Source organism: Xiphophorus hellerii, chromosome 8 (genome assembly GCF_003331165.1).
Source record: "Xiphophorus hellerii strain 12219 chromosome 8, Xiphophorus_hellerii-4.1, whole genome shotgun sequence".
NCBI lineage: Eukaryota > Metazoa > Chordata > Actinopteri > Cyprinodontiformes > Poeciliidae > Xiphophorus > Xiphophorus hellerii.
In genome coordinates, this window is record NC_045679.1 from 6,774,628 (window position 1) to 6,792,276 (window position 17,649).

Below are 17,649 nucleotides of genomic sequence, written 5' to 3' on the forward strand. Positions count from 1 at the left end.
AGTCCATGAAGCAGAACATCTCTGCTGCTGCAGCAACAGGAGGAAACTTCTCCAGCTCTCAACTTCTACACTCTGACTGCTTGGAAACAGATCAGGGAGGAACAGCCTTTTCTCCAGGCTGCCTCCTCCTGACTCTAGCGCCACCTACTGGCTGTTCACCAGAGGTGGAGAAAGAACTCAAACAATGTACTGAAGTAAAAGTACAAATAAACAGACAAAAATGTTCTCTAGTAAAAGAACCACATTAACATTTTTACTTGTGTAAAAGTAAGAAAGCATGAAAAATATGTTTACTATCTGCTGAAGTTGACCTTCTCTGCTCCTGCAGCAGGTTCCTCCATACCTGAGAGCTTCCAGTCTCCAGTGTGGATCCTTCAGTCCAGCCGACAGCAGCGTCACTCCTGAGTCTCCTGGATGATTGTAGCTCAGGTCCAACTCTTTCAGATGGGAGGGGTTGGAGGTCAGAGCTGAGGCCAGAGAAGCACAGCCTTCCTCTGAGACCAAACAGCCTGATAAGCTGCAGACACACAATTCATCACATGATGAGAATATGAGAACATTGAGGCAGAACCCAATCTTCATCTTCTTTCAATCTGTAATAAATAAAACCCTTCACGTTTATGTGCGGAGACTCAGCATAATTAGCCACATCACAGTCAGAAATTTATCATGATTATTACCTACTATAAAATTGAAATTTAAACCTTTCCATAGCAGTTAATGGACAGAAATCTGGTTTCACCAGGACTGAGAACATTTTACCTGAGAGTTTCCAGGTTGCAGTTTGGACTCTTCAGTCCAGCAGAGAGAAGCTTCACTCCTGAATCCTGCAGGTTGTTGTTACTCAGGTCCAGTTCTCTGAGACTGGAGGACTGGGAGCTGAGAACTGAGGACAGAGCTTCACAGCTTCTCTCTGAGAGGTTACAGCCACTCAGTCTGAGGAGACAGAGAGAAAAATCTGTTAAGAATTTCATCAAAAACTTCTGGTTTGAACATCACCATGATGGCCTCGCTGTGAACCTTAGAAATTGAAAACCTAACCTCACTAAAATAACAAAAACATCCATAAAGGTGAAAAAGAACTGGGGTGATTGAAATACTTCAAAATCAATGCTTTATAGTGCCAAATAGACGTTTAAAGTCTAGAAGATTTTGCTAGCATTTCTTCTAATGCTAACTGCTGTTCATCTTGAACCTCTAATTGAAGAATTTCAGCTGTAACTTTTGACTGAAGCTCAGGAACCAACAGTGGAAATATTTCTGAATGGGAGGCGGTGCTGCAGGAATTAAGAGGAAAATAATGCGCAAATCAAAGAAGATATTCAAAAGTTGAACGCCAGACTAGATGAGGCGGGGGTCGGATTGACAAAGCAGAGGAGAAGATTTTAACCTCGGAGGACGTCGTCACTGAAATAATAAAGCTGGAGGATAAACTAATGGACCCAGAGAGCCGAACACGAAGAGAGAACAAACGGATTCATGGCGGCAGAAAGAGACTCGGCATCAATGGGTGACTTTGTGGAGAAGTTGCTCCATGACATCAGGCTTGGCGCTGAGCTCCACATAAACACTGAACAGGCGCTCCGCTCTCTAGGCCCTCCACCCAAAGCGACGCTCCACGATCTGTTATTGTGAAATTCCAGAGTTTTAAAACCAAAGAACTCCTCCTTCACAAGCCATGGCAGACAAAAGGTTTTACCTGGAACAGCAAGCAAGTAGGCCTGTCGATAAACGGTAAATCAATTAATCATACAATAAATTAAAACTATCGACGTCATTTTAATTATCGGCATTATCGTCTCTTCAGCCTTTTTCTCTTTCTGTTAATGACACCGAATGAAAAAAGGCTCAACTCCGGTGCTCTCCACTGACCCTCCTTTCTCATTTCCTTAGTGTAAAGCCCAGCGCACACTACATGATCTTAGAGCTGCCAGCCGATTGTCGGCTCATTTTCAAAACCTGACAGACCACACATTAGCCGACAGAAATCCTAGGTATAACGGTTCCATCGGGTTCGTTCCTGCCGTGTGGTGTCCAACAATGGGCACAAAATAATGGCAACAAGTCCAGTGAACTAATTTTAAAACCAGGCATTAATCAATGCTTTACTACAATCTACCTGCAATGCATGTGGCTAGTGTCTGTCCTGACTGAATGAAAATCATTAGAACCTATTTACGTCACGTTAAGGAAGAACAGCTGAAAAGTTACCGGGTTTATCAACTGCGGCAGCAATTTCGCTCCAACTCCTCCCCTTGTCATTTCTATATTCTTTGCATGTTGAATAAACATTAATGTTGTTTCCACATATCATCTCCAATGTCCCCTGGACTTCTGTGTCAGCTGTTTGGGATTCCCCTCCATAATTTCCCCTCAGAAAACACGGAGGAGAATCCGCGCTTTCTGATTGGCTGCCTGTCACATTCAACAGGCTGCGTTAAAGCGCCCAGTCTGGGAAAACCCCTGATTTGGATCGGAGCTGCAACGACGATCTACCGTAACACACCACACACTACAGGATGATCGGTTATGCAACCGACAATTGCAAATTGCAACCGACAATCTTAGAAAGACCAACGATCTAAGATTGTTGTAAGGGGAAAAATAGGAGCAGAAATCATGTAGGTGTGAACTATTGCATCAGGTAGTCCATGTGCCCATTTTCTCTATTTAAATCTAATTATTACTGAAGGGCAACATAGTATACAGACTTTATAATCTGCACTCTTTTGGTTGAATGCAGTATTTATTTCCACTTTGGCTTTATGTTGTTTAGTTTTTTTTTTTCAAGTGAGTTCTTTGTTAATGGTGACTGAGAATCCATTTTATTTTTGTTTTTGGTTGTTTTGTTTATTTTGTTTATCAGCTCAAGTGTTTAGTGTTCTTTTGAAAATAAAGTGTATCTTTGGCAGGAAATCGCATGCATTATTGAAATCAGTGTAAAAAGGTCTTCAAACAATATTATCGTTTATTGCAATAATTTTTGAGACAATTCATCGTTGAGCAAAATTTGCTATTGTGACAGGCCTAATCATGATGATCCCCCTCTGATTTTGAAAATAAAAGAAAACGCAGACATGCTCGATATTCTGAAGGAGCAGCAGATCCTTTTCAGAGCCTCTTTCCAGCCCGGCTGAGGGTGAAATATGCAGATGAAATGAAGATTTACAACATGGTGGTGGAAGATATGTCCAGCAGAGGCCACGCTGTGCGGGTCATTAAGTCACCAGAACCGGTCCTGGAACAAGTGAAGCTGCTGTGCTGGAGCAGGAAACACAGAGAACCGGGGAGCGGAGCGGCAAACAAGAGGCGGGACCCCGCAGCCGGATACAGAGGAAAACTCAGAGCCTTCAAGAGGACATCATTTGAGGTTTACGCACTCTGTTATTAATAATTAAGACTTGCATTTGGATTATGATGTACAATAAGTAAATAAGTTAGGTGCTCTCTACACCAAGGGCCCCTTCATTAACCAATGAGGAAGTTATAATTAAGAAATATAGTTTAGATGAGGAGCAGGTTGATCAAATTGGTGTCAAACAACATTAGTGGTTTACATAGTCCAGTAAAAAGGTTGAAAGTCTTATCTAAATTTAAAAGAGATAAAGCCCAAACTGTACTCCTCCTTGGGCTGCCACCTTATCGTGGTGGAGGGGTTTGAGTTCCCCAATGATCCTAGGAGCTATGCTGTCTGGGGCTTCATGCCCCTGGTAGGGTCACCCAAGGCAGACAGGTCCTAGGTGAGGGACCAGACACAGCGCAGCCCGAAGACCCCAATGATGAAGGAAATCCTTGGACTTGGTGTTCCCTCGCCCGGACGCGGGTCACCGGGGCCCCACTCTGGAGCTAGGCCTGGAGGGGGGGCACGATGGCGAGCGCCTGGTGGCCGGGCTTTTACCCATGGAGCCCGGCCGGGCTCAGCCCGAAGAGGAAACATGGCCCCCCCTCCCATGGGCCCACCACCCGTGGGAGGGGCCAAAGGGGTCGGGTGCACTGTGTGATGGGTGGCGGCCAAGGGAGGGGACCCTGGCGGTCCGATCCTCGGTTGCAGAAGCTGGCTCTTGGGACGTGGAATGTCACCTCTGGTGGGGAAGGAGCCGGAGCTAGTGCGCGAGGTCGAGAGGTTCCGGCTAGAAATAGTCGGTCTCACCTCGACGCATGGCTCTGGTTCTGGAACCAGTCTCCTTAAGAGGGGCTGAACATACTTCCACTCTGGAGTTGCCCAAGGTGAGAGGCGTCGGGCAGGAGTGGGCATACTTGTTGCTCCCCATCTCGGCGCCTGTACGTTGGGGTTTACCCCGGTGAACGAGAGGGTAGCCTCCCTCCGCCTACGGGTGGGGGAACGGGTTCTGACTGTCGTTTGTGCTTACGGGCCGAACGACAGTTCAGATTACCCACCCTTTTTGGAGTCCTTAGAGGGGGTACTGCTCCTCCTGGGGACTCCCTTGTTCTGCTGGGGGACTTCAACGCTCACGTGGGCAACGACAGTGAGACCTGGAGGGGCGTGGTTGGGAGGAACGGCCCGCCCGATCTGAACTCGAGCGGTGTTCTGTTGCTGGACTTCTGTGCTCGTCATGGATTGTCCATAATGAACACCATGTTCAAGCATAAGGGTGTCCATATGTGCACTTGGCACCAGGACACCCTAGGCCGCAGTTCGATGATCGACTTTGTCATCGTTTCATCGGATCTGCGGCCGTATGTCTTGGACACTCGGGTGAAGAGAGGTGCGGAGCTGTCCACTGACCACTACCTGGTGGTGAGTTGGCTCCGGTGGTGGGGGAGAAAGATGTGTTGTGAGGGTCTGCTGGGAACGTCTGGCGGAATTCCCTGTGAGACGGAGCTTTAACTCCCATCTCCGGCAAAATTTCGAACACGTCCCGGGGGAGGTGGGGGACATGGAGTCTGAGTGGACCATGTTCCGTGCTTCCATTGTCGAGGCGGCCAATCGGAGCTGTGGCCGCAAGGTTGTCGGTGCTTGTCGCGGTGGCAACTCTCGAACCCGTTGGTGGACACCTTCGATGAGGGATGCCGTCAGGCTGAAAAAGGAGTCCTATCAGGCCTTTTTGGCCTGTGGGACTCCGAAAGCAGCTGATGGGTACCGGCGGGCGAAGCGGCATGCGGCTCGGGTGGTTGCCTCAGCAACCACCCGACAGTGTCAGGCAACCACCTGACACTGTTTATAGTGGGGATGGTGTGCTGCTGACCTCTACTCGGGACGTTGTGGGCCGGTGGGCAGAGTACTTCGAAGACCTCCTCAATCCCACCAACATGCCTTCCATTGAGGAAGCGGAGCCTGGGGACTCTGGGTTGGGCTCTCCAATCTCTGGGGACGAGATCGCCGAGGTGGTTAAAAAGCTCCTCGGTGGCAGGGCCCCGGGGGTGGATGAGATCCGCCCAGAGTTCCTTAAGGCTCTGGATGTTGTAGGGTTGTGTTGGTTGACGCGACTCTGCAATATCGCATGGACATCGGGGGCAGTTCCCCTGGATTGGCAGACTGGGGTGGTGGTCCCCCTGTTCAAAACGGGGGACCGGAGGGTGTGCTCCAATTATAGAGGGGTCACACTCTTAAGCCTCCCTGGCAAGGTCTATTCAGGGGTCCTGGAGAGGAAGATCCGTCGTATAGTTGAACCTCGGATTCAGGAAGAGCAGTGTGGTTTCCGTCCTGGTCGTGGAACACTGGACCAGCTCTACACCCTCGACAGGGTCCTGGAGGGTGCGTGGGAGTTCGCCCAACCAGTCTACATGTGTTTTGTGGACTTGGAGAAGGCGTTCGACCGTGTCCCTCGGGGAGCCCTGTGGGGGGTTCTCCAGAAGTATGGGGTACCGGGCCCTTTGATACGGGCTGTCAGATCCCTGTATGACCGGTGTCAGAGTCTGGTCCGCATTGCCGGCAGTAAGTCGGGCTCGTTTCCGGTGAGAGTTGGACTCCGCCAGGGCTGCCCTTTGTCACCGATTCTGTTCATCACTTTCATGGACAGAATTTCTAGGCGCAGCCAAGGTGTTGAGGGGATCCGATTTGGTGGCCTTAGGATCTCATCTCTGCTTTTTGCGGACGATGTGGTCCTTTTGGCTTCATCAGGTCGTGATCTGCAGCTCTCGCTGGAGCGGTTCGCAGCCGAGTGTGAAGAGGCCGGGATGGGGATCAGTGCCTCCAAATCCGAGGCCATGGTCTTGAGCCGGAAAAGGGTAGAGTGCCTTCTCCGGGTCAGTGGGGGTGTCCTGCCCCAAGTGGAGGAGTTCAAGTATCTCGGGATCTTGTTCACGAATGGGGGAAGAAGGGAGCTGGAGGTCGACAGGCGGATTGGCGCAGCGTCTGCCGTCAAGCGGGAGCTGTACCGGTCCGTCGTGGTGAAGAGAGAGCTGAGCCAAAAAGCGAAGCTCTCAATTTACCGGTCGATCTACGTTCCCACCCTCATCTATGGTCATGAGCTTTGGGTCATGACCGAAAGAACGAGATCGCGGATGCAAGCGGCCGAAATGGGTTTTCTCCGTAGGGTGGCTGGGCTCTCCCTTAGAGATAGGGTGAGAAGCTCAGTCATCCGGGAGGGACTCAGAGTAGAGCCGCTGCTCCTTCACATCGAGAGGAGCCAGTTGAGGTGGCTCGGGCATCTGGTCAGGATGCCTCCTATACGCCTCCCTGGTGAGGTGTTCCGGGCACGTCCCACCGGGAGGAGGCCCCGGGGAAGACCCAGGACACGCTGGAGGGACTATGTCTCTCGGCTGGCCTGGGAACGCCTCGGGATTCCCCCGGAAGAGCTGGAAGAAGTGGCCGGGGAGAGGGAAGTCTGGGCCTCCCTTCTGAAGCTGCTACCCCCGCAACCCGACTCCGGATAAGCGGAAGAAGATGGATGGATGGTTTTACTGTAGGAAACTAATCTACCTGATAACAAGCATGTTAAATTGAACAGGTGGGTTTTAAACATGTTTTATTCCTCCCACAGTTCTGGGAGGCGGAGGGGAGTGGCGAGTTTGCTATTAGGAACTGTTAACTATGAACACATATCAGAATACAAAGATAAAGAAGGTCGATATATAATGATAACGGGTAAGATTGATGGTACCATGATTACCCTCCTGAATGTTTACAGTCCACCTGGCAAAATGTCTTTGTTTTAGTTATTTGTATTGTTCCCTACCTGACTGAAAATCTGTCATTGTTTTAACCGTGTTACTTTAAGAGCGGAAGCCCCTCCTTTTTATTTCTTCTTCTGTGGTATTGTCTTTAAAATGTTTGCTTCCCTTAGGCCCTCCCCTTTTGTCATGTTGTCCTGCGGGAGAAGTGTGTACTATTTATTCTCTATCTAAATACATCCAGTTTATTTATAGATTTATTAAGTTAATTTCTGTTATGTATTTTTGTTTGTGTAGGACTTGGAGCGGGCAGCCTATAACACGGTTGTTATTCTCGTCAGAATAAATCAAGACAGCACCCTTTTAAAGACAAACCGTGTCATGGTTTGTCTTTAACCATTTCTTTGCAAATGGCCTTCTTTGCAGATGTTATAAACAAAAACATTAACAATGCTCGAGCTTTATTTGCAACAATTGACAGAATCACAAACCCTCCTGTGATGTTACCGCCTGAATTCCAATGTATTGCCGCCTGCAACCAGTTTTCCAGCTTCTTTTCAGAGAAAATTTAAAAAATCAGTGGATTAATCTGTACATTGTTGAGGAAAAATGATTATTTTTAGTGCTTAATACAGTTAATCTTACGGCATGTGTAAAAGGTATATTGAACATTCTTATTTTGAACAAATTTCTTAATTTTGAACAGGTTTGTGTTAAGGATTTAAAATTAAACCAGATGGGCAAGCATTCAGAGAACAGTAACCAAATGCAGATCAAAGGGGATCTCTCAATGAGCTTCCTGCTGTGTTGTCAGAGCACAGGAGGCCATAAAATTAGCATCTGCTGAAGGGCAGTATCACTTGAGCCTGGAGGAGAGATAACGGGAGAGACTTCGGAATTCACAGGCATCTGTGAAATCTTATCTTATGTTTTTCTTTGCCCAAATGACCGTAGAATCCAGGAGGCCAGGATGCAGCTGTTGGCTCTTTTGTCGAAACAGAGAGCAAATGGCCTTTGATCTTTGGCGTAAATTAGGGGGAGTTCTAAGTTTCTCTGAGTGTCCAAGGTAGCTTCCAGTTGGTCAACCAGAGGTACGCCTTAATTGAATATATTAAAAAGGAAAGACACACCTTCAGTATAAGAGTTCGTGCACAGGAGTAATAATTCAGACAGCTGCCACTATTTTGCTTTTTTGCATCAGCTCTCTCCAAAGACGCGTCTTTGTCTGTCTTTCTCTGTCTTTGTCTTGTCTTTGACGGTTCTTTGCCTTTTCTTTTTCTATTTTTTCTGTCTCAAGGTAAATGAATGTATATCTCTGTTCCTCTGCAGTTTTGTTGTTAATTCATACCTTGCTTGGCTGGGATTAAACTCAATTCTGTGACGTCAACGCGCAGTGTTGTTTTCTTGTGGCAGCACGTCGCCCACTGCGAGGACCCGGGAGTTTGAGGAAGAGAGAGCCAAACTTTTTTCTATAAGTTAATTTTTTATTATTATTCCTCCTTAATACCTGTTCACTTAAAAACCAGCACAACGCAGAAAGGATCCGGTTACATAAACAGATTCTCAAAATTGCAACAACTAGGAGTCAGGGAACTTTAATATGCAGTGGTGACTTTAATATCTTACTAAACACCAAATTTGATTCTTCTAATAGGAAAGGCGATGTACGAAATATTGGTAAGAGGATGGGATGCCTCATGGGCGATTTAGGATTAGTTGATGTATGGAGAGAACTTCACCAAGCTAGTAGAGAATACACCCACTTCTCGTACCCACATAACATATATTCTATGTTAGATTACATTGTTATATTCAAGAATAATTTGTTTAAAATCAAAACCTGTGAAATTGGTCCCTGTACAGTTTCTGGTCATAATCCAGTTCATGCTGATATTTGTCTGAACAGGAAAAATAGATCTACCTTATGGAGGTTGAACACAAATATTCTAAACTACCCAAACATTAAAGAGAATTAAAAAGAGAAACAGACAATTATTTAGCTCAAAATAATAATGAGGAGGTGTCACCAGAAATATTATGAGATGCACTGAAGGCGGTGATTAGAGGGAAAATAATTAGTATATCGTCCCACCTAAGAAGAGAAAATATACAAAAATGTAAATACTTGGATGATAAACCGCTAAAGCTGCAAAACCAACTCTGTGACTATGAAAGACAACATTAAATCTGATATTGTAAAATTTAAAAGAGAACTAGATGACCTAAGCATGATTGATGTACAGCAAAAAACTTTTTTTAACAAGCAGCAGCACAGTGATGTAGGGGGAAAATCACTAAAACTTCTTCCGTAAAAACTCAGAAAGCAGCAAGTGGAGAGGACAAAATACACAAAATAAGAAATCCTTTAAATTGTCAAATAGAAACTGAAGAGGAGAAAATTCAACAATGTTTTCAAAATTATTACAGAAAACTTTATTCCCAAACCCTTGTAGATAATAATCAAGAAGTCAAAACTTTTCTGTCTGAACTAGAGTTACCAACAGTGACAGAGGAACAAAATAAAATGTTAATATCCACAATAACCAAAGAAGAAATTCACTCAGCAATTAAAATACTAAAAGGGGGAAAAATGGCAGGGGAGGATGGATTTAACCCAGAATGGTACAAAATAATGCAGGATCATTCGACTCCCACCTTGTAGAAAACATTTAATTGGGTTATGGAGAAAGAAAATCGTACCTCCATCATGCAGGGAAACAATAATCTCTATAATTCAGAAAGAAGGAAAAGATAATCTAGATTATAGTAACTACCGCCCAATCAGTGTATTAAATACTGATTATAAGTTGTTCACTTCCATCATCTCAAAGAGACTTGAAACAATTTTACCAGGACTAATAAATAAAGATCAAACAGGCTTTATTAAACATCATCAAGCTCAGGACAACATTAGGAAAGTTTTGCATATAATGAACCAGGTTCAAAAAAAAAATGGCGCAGGCTTAGCTGGCAGCCTGCAGACGCAGCTCCCGTCGTGTGTGTGTTAATCTGTGTATATTTGCTGTAACCGATTAAGGATCCGTGTTTAAAGAACCCATAGATCATCAATCAGTTAAGCTTTCCACAATGGCTGGATGTGGTTCTGTCGGTTCTGTCGCTGTTCTCTACGGAGTAGAGGCATTGTTTACACGTGTGAACAGCTGATTGCGCTGTGTAAGCCTCTGCTGCTGCCCGGAGACAGGCCGGTGGTCCCAAAGGAGCTATGGAGACGATGGGGTTGCAGGTCTGGAGTTAAACGGAGGGAGAAGAGGAGAAGGCACAAACCAGCGGTACTGGCGATTATTGTGGGGAACATGAGGACTTTGGGGAATAAGACAGATGAAATCACGGCGCTGGTCAGGACCCAGAAGAAGTACAGGGAGTGCAGTATCTTCTGCTTCACGGAAACCTGGCTACACTCGCTTATTCCACACTACAGCGTGGAGGTTCCTGGATTTTCCTTGGTGCGGGGGGACAGGGACTTTTCCAAGAGTTGGAAGAAGAAGGGCGGCAGGATTGCACTTTATGTGAGTGAGAGGTGGTGTAATCCCGGTCATGTTAACATGAAGGAACAGATTTGTAGCCCGGACATTGAACTTCTGGCTGTGGGAATGCGGCCGTAATATTTACCGAGGGAGTTTATGTCCGCCATTTTGATCGCTGTTTACATTCCCCCATCAGCTGATGCAGCGGTGGCCTGTGACGTCATCAGCGCTCCCGCAGCCAAACTACAGACTCAACACCCGGACGCCTACATGGTCATCACAGGTGACTTTAACCATGCCTCAGTGGACAAAGCTCTACACAACTTCCAGCAGTATGTTGACTGTCCCACCAGGGAAAACAAAATGCTGGATCTCCTGTATGCTAATGCCAAAGATGCATACAGCACCACAGCCCTGCCCCCCCTTGACAGGTCGGGCCACATCTTGGTAAGGATGACTCCCAAGTATGTCCCCTTAGTGAGTAGGCAGCCTGTGCGCATCGGGACGGTGAGGAGGTGGACACAGGAGGCAGCTGAGGCACTGCAGGACTGCTGTGGGTCGACAGACTGGGATGTGCTCTGTGGGCCTCATGGGGAGGACATAGACAACATCTCTGACTGCATCACTGAATACATCAGATTCTGTGAGGACACTGTCATGCCAGCCCGGACCGTGCGCTGCTTCTCCAACAACAAACCCTGGATTACCAGTGACCTGAAGGCACTTTTAAACAAAAAGAAGATGGCTTTCAGGTCTGGAGATAAGGAGGAGCAGAGGAGAGTCCAGTGTGAACTCAGAGAGACACTGAGGACATGCAAGGACAACTACAGGAGGAAGCTTGAATCCAAACTCGAGCAGAACAATGTGAGAGATGTGTGGAAAGGAATGAAGAACATCGCTGGAATGAAGGGGAAGAACACACAGATATCTGGGGGCCGGGATAGAGCAAACCAGTTTAACCAGTTTTTCAACAGGTTTAGCTCACCTCCTGCTACTCCCATACCACCACCATCCCCCCACACATCCACACTGCCCCAAGTTGTTCAATCCACCTACCGGCATTCTCCAGCACACCACCTCTCCTTCAGCCCCCCATCCCTCCTCCTCCCCCATCTCCACTGCAGACAACAACACCTACCCCCAGCTAACGGTGACTACAGGCCAGGTTCAGAGACAGTTGGAGCGATTACACCAGGGGAAGGCTGCAGGATCTGATGGCATTACACCACGGATCTTGAAGACCTGCTCCATCCAGCTGGCCCCTGTACTGGCACACATGTACAACCTCAGCTTGAGGCTGGAGAGAGTCCCGCTGCGGTGGAAGACATCACATGTGGTTCCTGTTCCCAAGAAGCCAAGGCCATCCGACCCAGAGGACTACAGACCAGTTGCTCTCACATCTCATGTGATGAAGGTTATGGAGAGACTGGTCCTGGCCCTGCTGAGGCCTCAGGTGAGGACGTTTCTAGACCCCCTGCAATTTGCCTACCAGCCCCACTTAGGAGTTGACGATGTCGTCATCTTCCTGCTGCAACGAGCACTGTCGCACCTGGATGGCGGAGGAGACACTGTGAGAATCACATTCTTTGATTTCTCCAGTGCCTTCAACACCATCCAGCCTTTGCTACTGGGTGAGAAGCTGCGGAGGATGGGTGTCAACGACTCAGTGATCTCCTGGGTGACTGACTACTTGACAGGCAGGCCACAGTTTGTCCATCTGGGCAGTGTCCTGTCTGATGTGGTGGTCAGTGACGTAGGAGCTCCACAGGGAACTGTGCTTTCTCCCTTTCTTTTCACCCTGTACACCACTGATTTCCAGTATAACTCTGAGTCATGTCACCTACAGAAGTTTTCTGATGACTCAGCGGTTGTCGGGTGTATAGGGGATGGAGGGGAAGGGGAGTAAAGGACACTGGTGGACAGCTTTGTGGAGTGGTCTGACCAGAATCACCTGAGGCTCAACATTAGTAAGACCAGAGAGATGGTGATTGACTCCAGAAGGAAGAAGATACCTTCACGGCCACTAAAGATCAAAGGGGAAGTGGTGGAGGAGGTGGAGGATTACAAATACCTGGGAGTTGTAATCGGCAACAGACTGGACTGGGCATCTAACACTGACGCTGTGTGCAAGAAGGGGATGAGCAGACTCTATTTTTAAAGGAAGCTGAGATCCTTCAATGTGTGCAGCAAGATGTTGGAGACCTTTTATCACAGTGTTGTTGCAGGTGCCATCTTCTTTGCTGCTGTGTGCTGGGGAAGCAGCATCAGAGCCAGCGACTCTAATAGACTAGACAAAATCATCAGGAAAGCTGGCTCTGTACTGGGACTAAGGCTGGAGTCCCTGGAAACTGTGGTGGAGAGGAGGACACTGAAGAAGGTTCTGTCTATTATGGACAATAAACAGCACCCTCTCCACCACATAGTGGACAGACAGCGGAGCACCTTCTCACATAGGCTGCTCCAGCTCCGCTGTCGTAGGGACAGATACAGGAAATCCTTCCTGCCACATGCCATCTCACTGTACAATAAAAGCTAAATCATTGTTCTGCACTAATCAGTCCAATTTTGCACAACTGCACTGTGGCACACTTGCTGTACATATATTTACATATACATACTGTATCTGCATTTTTTGAATCTTTGCAAGGACTGCTCTATGTTGCTTTTTATATTGACAGCATGTTATATTTTATTTTTATTTTGTCTACAATTGCTACTCAGTGGTGGTTGTTGTGTCTTGTCTCTATGCTGCTGTAACTGCAAAATAATTTCCCTGCTGGGATGAATAAAGTAATTCTATTCTATTCTATAGACAAGAAATAGAGACTTTAGTGTTAAGTTTAGATGCCGAAAAGGCATTTGATTCTGTGAGGTGGTTCTTTTTATATCAGGTACTTGAGAGATTTGGATTTGATAAATCCATAATAAATAGTACTTCTGGGTTTGGCTGTTGGTAAAATAAACCAACAGCCAAAATCAAAATGAATGGAGACCTTACTGAATCATTCATACTCCAGCGAGGTACTCGACAGGGTTGCTGCATATCGCCACTCCTCTTCACCTTGTTCATAGAACCATTGAGCCAATGGATCAGACAGAGAAGGATATAACTGGAGTAAGGACCACAGGAGGGGAGTGTTAAGGAAAAATGATTATTTTTAATGCTTGATACAGTTAATCTTAAAAGATATATGGAACACTCTTATTTTGAACAGGTTTGTGTTAAGCATTTAAAACTAAACCAGAGGGGTAAGCATTCAGAGACACAGGAACCAAATGCAGATTAAGGGAGATCTCTCAATGGGACCCCCACTGTGAGGCCGGGCCACAGGCGAAGCCATAAAATTAGCATTTTCCTTGGGAGACAGAGACTTTAGATTTCTCAGGTATCTGTGAGGTCTTATCTCAGGATCGTTCTGTACTCAGAATGACCGTGGGAGCCACAGGGGGTCAGGGCCAGCTATCCGCTCTTTTGTCTCGGTAGAAGGCAGATGGTCTTTTGATCTTTGCGTAGATTGAGGGGAGTTTCCAAGTTACTCTGGGAGTTTCCAATAGGTCAAAGAACGGAACGCCTTGACTGCATATATTAAATAGGGAAACACCTCTTTAGTTTAAAACTCCGTGTTAGGAAAAAAATCCAGAGAGAGAGAGAGAGAGCGGCCGCTATTTTTGCCTTTTTTGTCTTTGTTTCATGTTTGTCTGTCTTCCCCTTTGTCTGTCTTTATTTTTATGAGAAAAATGCATATCTCTGTGCCTCTGCAGCTTTGTTGTTCATTGCTTTGTATGGAATTAAACTCTGTGATCTGTGACGTCAACACGCTTTGTTGTTGTTTCGTTTTAGCAGCACGTGGTCGCTGCACGTCCCCCACGGAGAACGCCACTCGCCTAGGACTCGGAAGATTAAAGAGGAAAAGAGCCAAACGTTTTGTCCAAAGCTAACATTTAATTAGACTCTTTTTTAATAGGAGCAACAATTGGTAATATTTGCTGATGACTTATTACTTGTCATATCTCATCCTACGCAGGTTCTCCCCAAAATAATGAAATAATTATCAGAATTTGGTTTGTTCTCAGGGTTAATGTGAGCAAAACGCAGGTACTAACACTAAATTATGATCCACCATTTGAAATTAAGAATTGCTATAAATGGCAATGGGATGCAGATGGTGTTTGGTATCTCAGGGTGGTGATACATCGTGACCCTACTAAAATGTTTGTGGTCAATTATGAACATAACCATAAAGTCGGATATCCAAAGATGAAATGCCAAACCCTTTTTCAACCTACACTCCAGGATTGAGTCAGTTAGATTAAACATCCTTCCCTGAATGTTGTATTTATTTCAGTCCCTGCCAGTTCCCATACCCTCAAAACAATTTGTAGAATGGGATAAAATGCTGTCAAAATACATTTGGAAAGGGAAAAAAGACAGAGTCAAATACAAAACTTTACAATTAAAAAAGGAAAAAGGAGGTTGCAGGCTTCCTTGTTTATGAGAATATTTTGTGCAGCTCAATTGAGACATTTGATATGTTTGTCTTGTCCGGATTACACTGCAGGATGGAAAGATGTAGAAGAGGAAACAGTCAAAGCAACACCGATTAAAGCCATTATAGCCGACAAAATTGCAAAGCGAAATTCATTTGGCAGATGAACCAATATCACAAGTAATGGTATCTGCCTGGAATGAAGCATTTAGAATATGTGGTTTAGAAAAGGCCTCTAAAGTTTTAAGATGGTTTGCTTATGATTCAGATTTCATCCCAAATCAACATGATGATAAATTCAAGAAGTGGATTTCAAAAGGCCTAACTAGTTGCTATTGTTTTGTCCATAAAGGGGCGCTCTAATGTTTTGAGACCTGAAAAAGAAAATACGATTTATGCCCAAATGACTTTGTCAGATATCTACAGGTCAGAAATTATTTTAATCAGAATATAAATGTACATTTACATAATTTGAGATTTGTGGAAACATTTATATTATTAACTAAATCAAAAACAGGGAAAACTATTTCCAGGTTGTACAACATCGTCCTGTGGTGTAAGAAGTACAGCACTGCTTATGTTAAAATGAAGTGGGAAAAAGAAAGCAGCCTGACAAATCCAGAGGAAGATTGGGATCACACCTGTAAGATACCTTGGACAACAACAAGATCGAAGGTTTGATGTGAATTTTGCTGGAAAAGCATTTTAAGATTTTTCATAGCCCCAGAGCAGAAACGATATCAGAGAAGAGGTGATACCTGCTGGAGATGTGGCAGGTACAGTGCCAGTCATTTCCATATTTCCTGGAACTGTCAAACCATCCAGCAATATTGGTCTCAAATCCATGAACAGAACATTTTTGCATTTAATTTTCCTTTAACCTTTGAGTGCATATTTTTATGTAACATACCGGTTGACAAACTTAACTATAATGATCGAAAACTTCTGTACATTTTGCTGGCAGGGAGCAAAAAGGCCCTGACAATAAAATGGTTTAAACGGGAACCGCCAACAACTGAGGACTGGATTAACGTAGTGAAAGAGATTTATGTATTGGAGAGACTTTTTCCATTAATGTTCAGAGGGACACTTTTTACAAGTGTTAAGGAATCATGGCTATTTTTGATGGTTTAATATAGTTAAGCTAATGCCATGTGTGTTTAAGTAGACCAACATTCCATTTGGACAAAAGCAGATGCAAGGCAGGAGTTCACAGATAAACATTCTTCTGGCAAGGCTGTAACTTAGATCAGCCATAAAACACAAAGCTCTTGAAAGGTTTTAAATTAGGAGGCCATAAAGAATATCTTCCCCGGCTCGCAGGTCAGAGGTCGGGGGTTTCTCAGGAGCTCAGAGTTGCATCTGGAGTTGATCACAACTTAGGAATCTTGGAAAACACTTAGTTTAATTTCTGATATACCTCTTAATATTAATAGCAATAGTGTGTTAGATTAAAGTATATTACCCAAGCTACAAATACTAATCTAGTAAATGGAAATGTATTTGAAAATGTACTAACTATGACAATATTGGAACCCAAAAGGGAATGGTTTGAATGTTATGTTTTACAGGTTGAAAAAGACTTCTATCTCATTATTGTTTGTGATAAGGTAAAGATTCAAATCTTTGGAGAAGCTGACTGCAGAGGAGCAAGATAGGTTTTGTGAAAATAACTTATAACTGTAATAACTAGAATGACTCTTAATATTTGTCATTAAAACTCAGGGGAAGGTCTAAGTATTTTCCAAGGTAGCTCTTGGTTGGTCAAAACAGAGGTACGCCCTATTTGCATATATTAACAAAGAGAAACGCCTTCACTAGAAAAGGGAATGCTCAATAATAAGAATTCAGACAACTGCCCGGTTTTGCTTTTATGCATCAGCTGTCTCCAAAGGCGCCTTTGTTTTTCTTTTTCTTTTAATTCTTTTGTCTCAGGTAAAGAATATACTTCTGTATACTCTGAAGTTTTCTTGTTGAATCCATACGGTGTTTTCTATTGAATTAAACTCTATATCTTTGTGACGTCATTGGGCTTCGCCGTTTCCTTGTCAACTGTGACGACATCCGCTCAGGACCCGGCTAACAGGAGGAAGGAGAGCCATGCTTTTTCCAAAAGTTTAAGCTAACCTAATAACATTCCTCCTTAATACAAGATATGGTCAAAGTGAACAGAATATGTCAAACCTGTTATGTCTGATTTTTTGTAAACCTTGCTATCATTGAGATTGATGTTTTGATTTGATATGTGATGTCAATGATTGTTGGTACTCAGGCTACCCTGCTACTCCCATTTAAACTCTAATTGGTTTTTGTTGGTTTTTCTGTCAAGGAAAAAAGTGTGAAAACTGAGAGAGTGTAAAAATTTGAACAAAATCAATATAATTATATCATTGTATATTGTGCTTTCTCAATAAAAATGTTAATATAATAAAAAGTTTATCAAAATGAATGTTTTACTTTCCAGTCAACAATTTTCTTCTTGGACTGATTTAAGGAACTGTTTTGTTTTTATGTCTGTATTGTTGCCTTTTGTTGTGAACTGTTTTGAGAAAACTAATGTAGGGGGAAAATACCCATCTCACAGTAAAACATCTATTATTATT

The 17,649-nt window shown here is 44.6% G+C and overlaps 2 protein-coding genes and 1 long non-coding RNA gene across 3 annotated transcripts in view; 1 reads left to right on the forward strand and 2 right to left on the reverse strand.

Annotated features, from left to right (window-relative positions):
• Window positions 1-17,649, reverse strand: part of LOC116724472 (NACHT, LRR and PYD domains-containing protein 3-like) — a 331,270-nt gene that overhangs the window by 110,913 nt on the left and 202,708 nt on the right. The gene's annotated exons all lie outside the window — the stretch shown is intronic.
• LOC116724467 (NACHT, LRR and PYD domains-containing protein 4-like) overlaps window positions 1-17,649 on the reverse strand; it is a 33,570-nt gene that overhangs the window by 2,324 nt on the left and 13,597 nt on the right. The window contains exons 6-7 of the mRNA XM_032570186.1: window positions 763-936; window positions 344-517 (exon numbers count right to left, since the gene is read on the reverse strand). Of these exons, the coding sequence (XP_032426077.1) occupies window positions 344-517; window positions 763-936 (348 nt within the window). The remainder of the gene's footprint in view (window positions 1-343; window positions 518-762; window positions 937-17,649) is intronic.
• On the forward strand, window positions 5,697-16,389 carry LOC116724654 (uncharacterized). The gene is made up of 3 exons (XR_004340210.1): window positions 5,697-5,706; window positions 13,691-13,696; window positions 16,147-16,389. It is a non-coding gene; the product is annotated as an uncharacterized LOC116724654 (long non-coding RNA).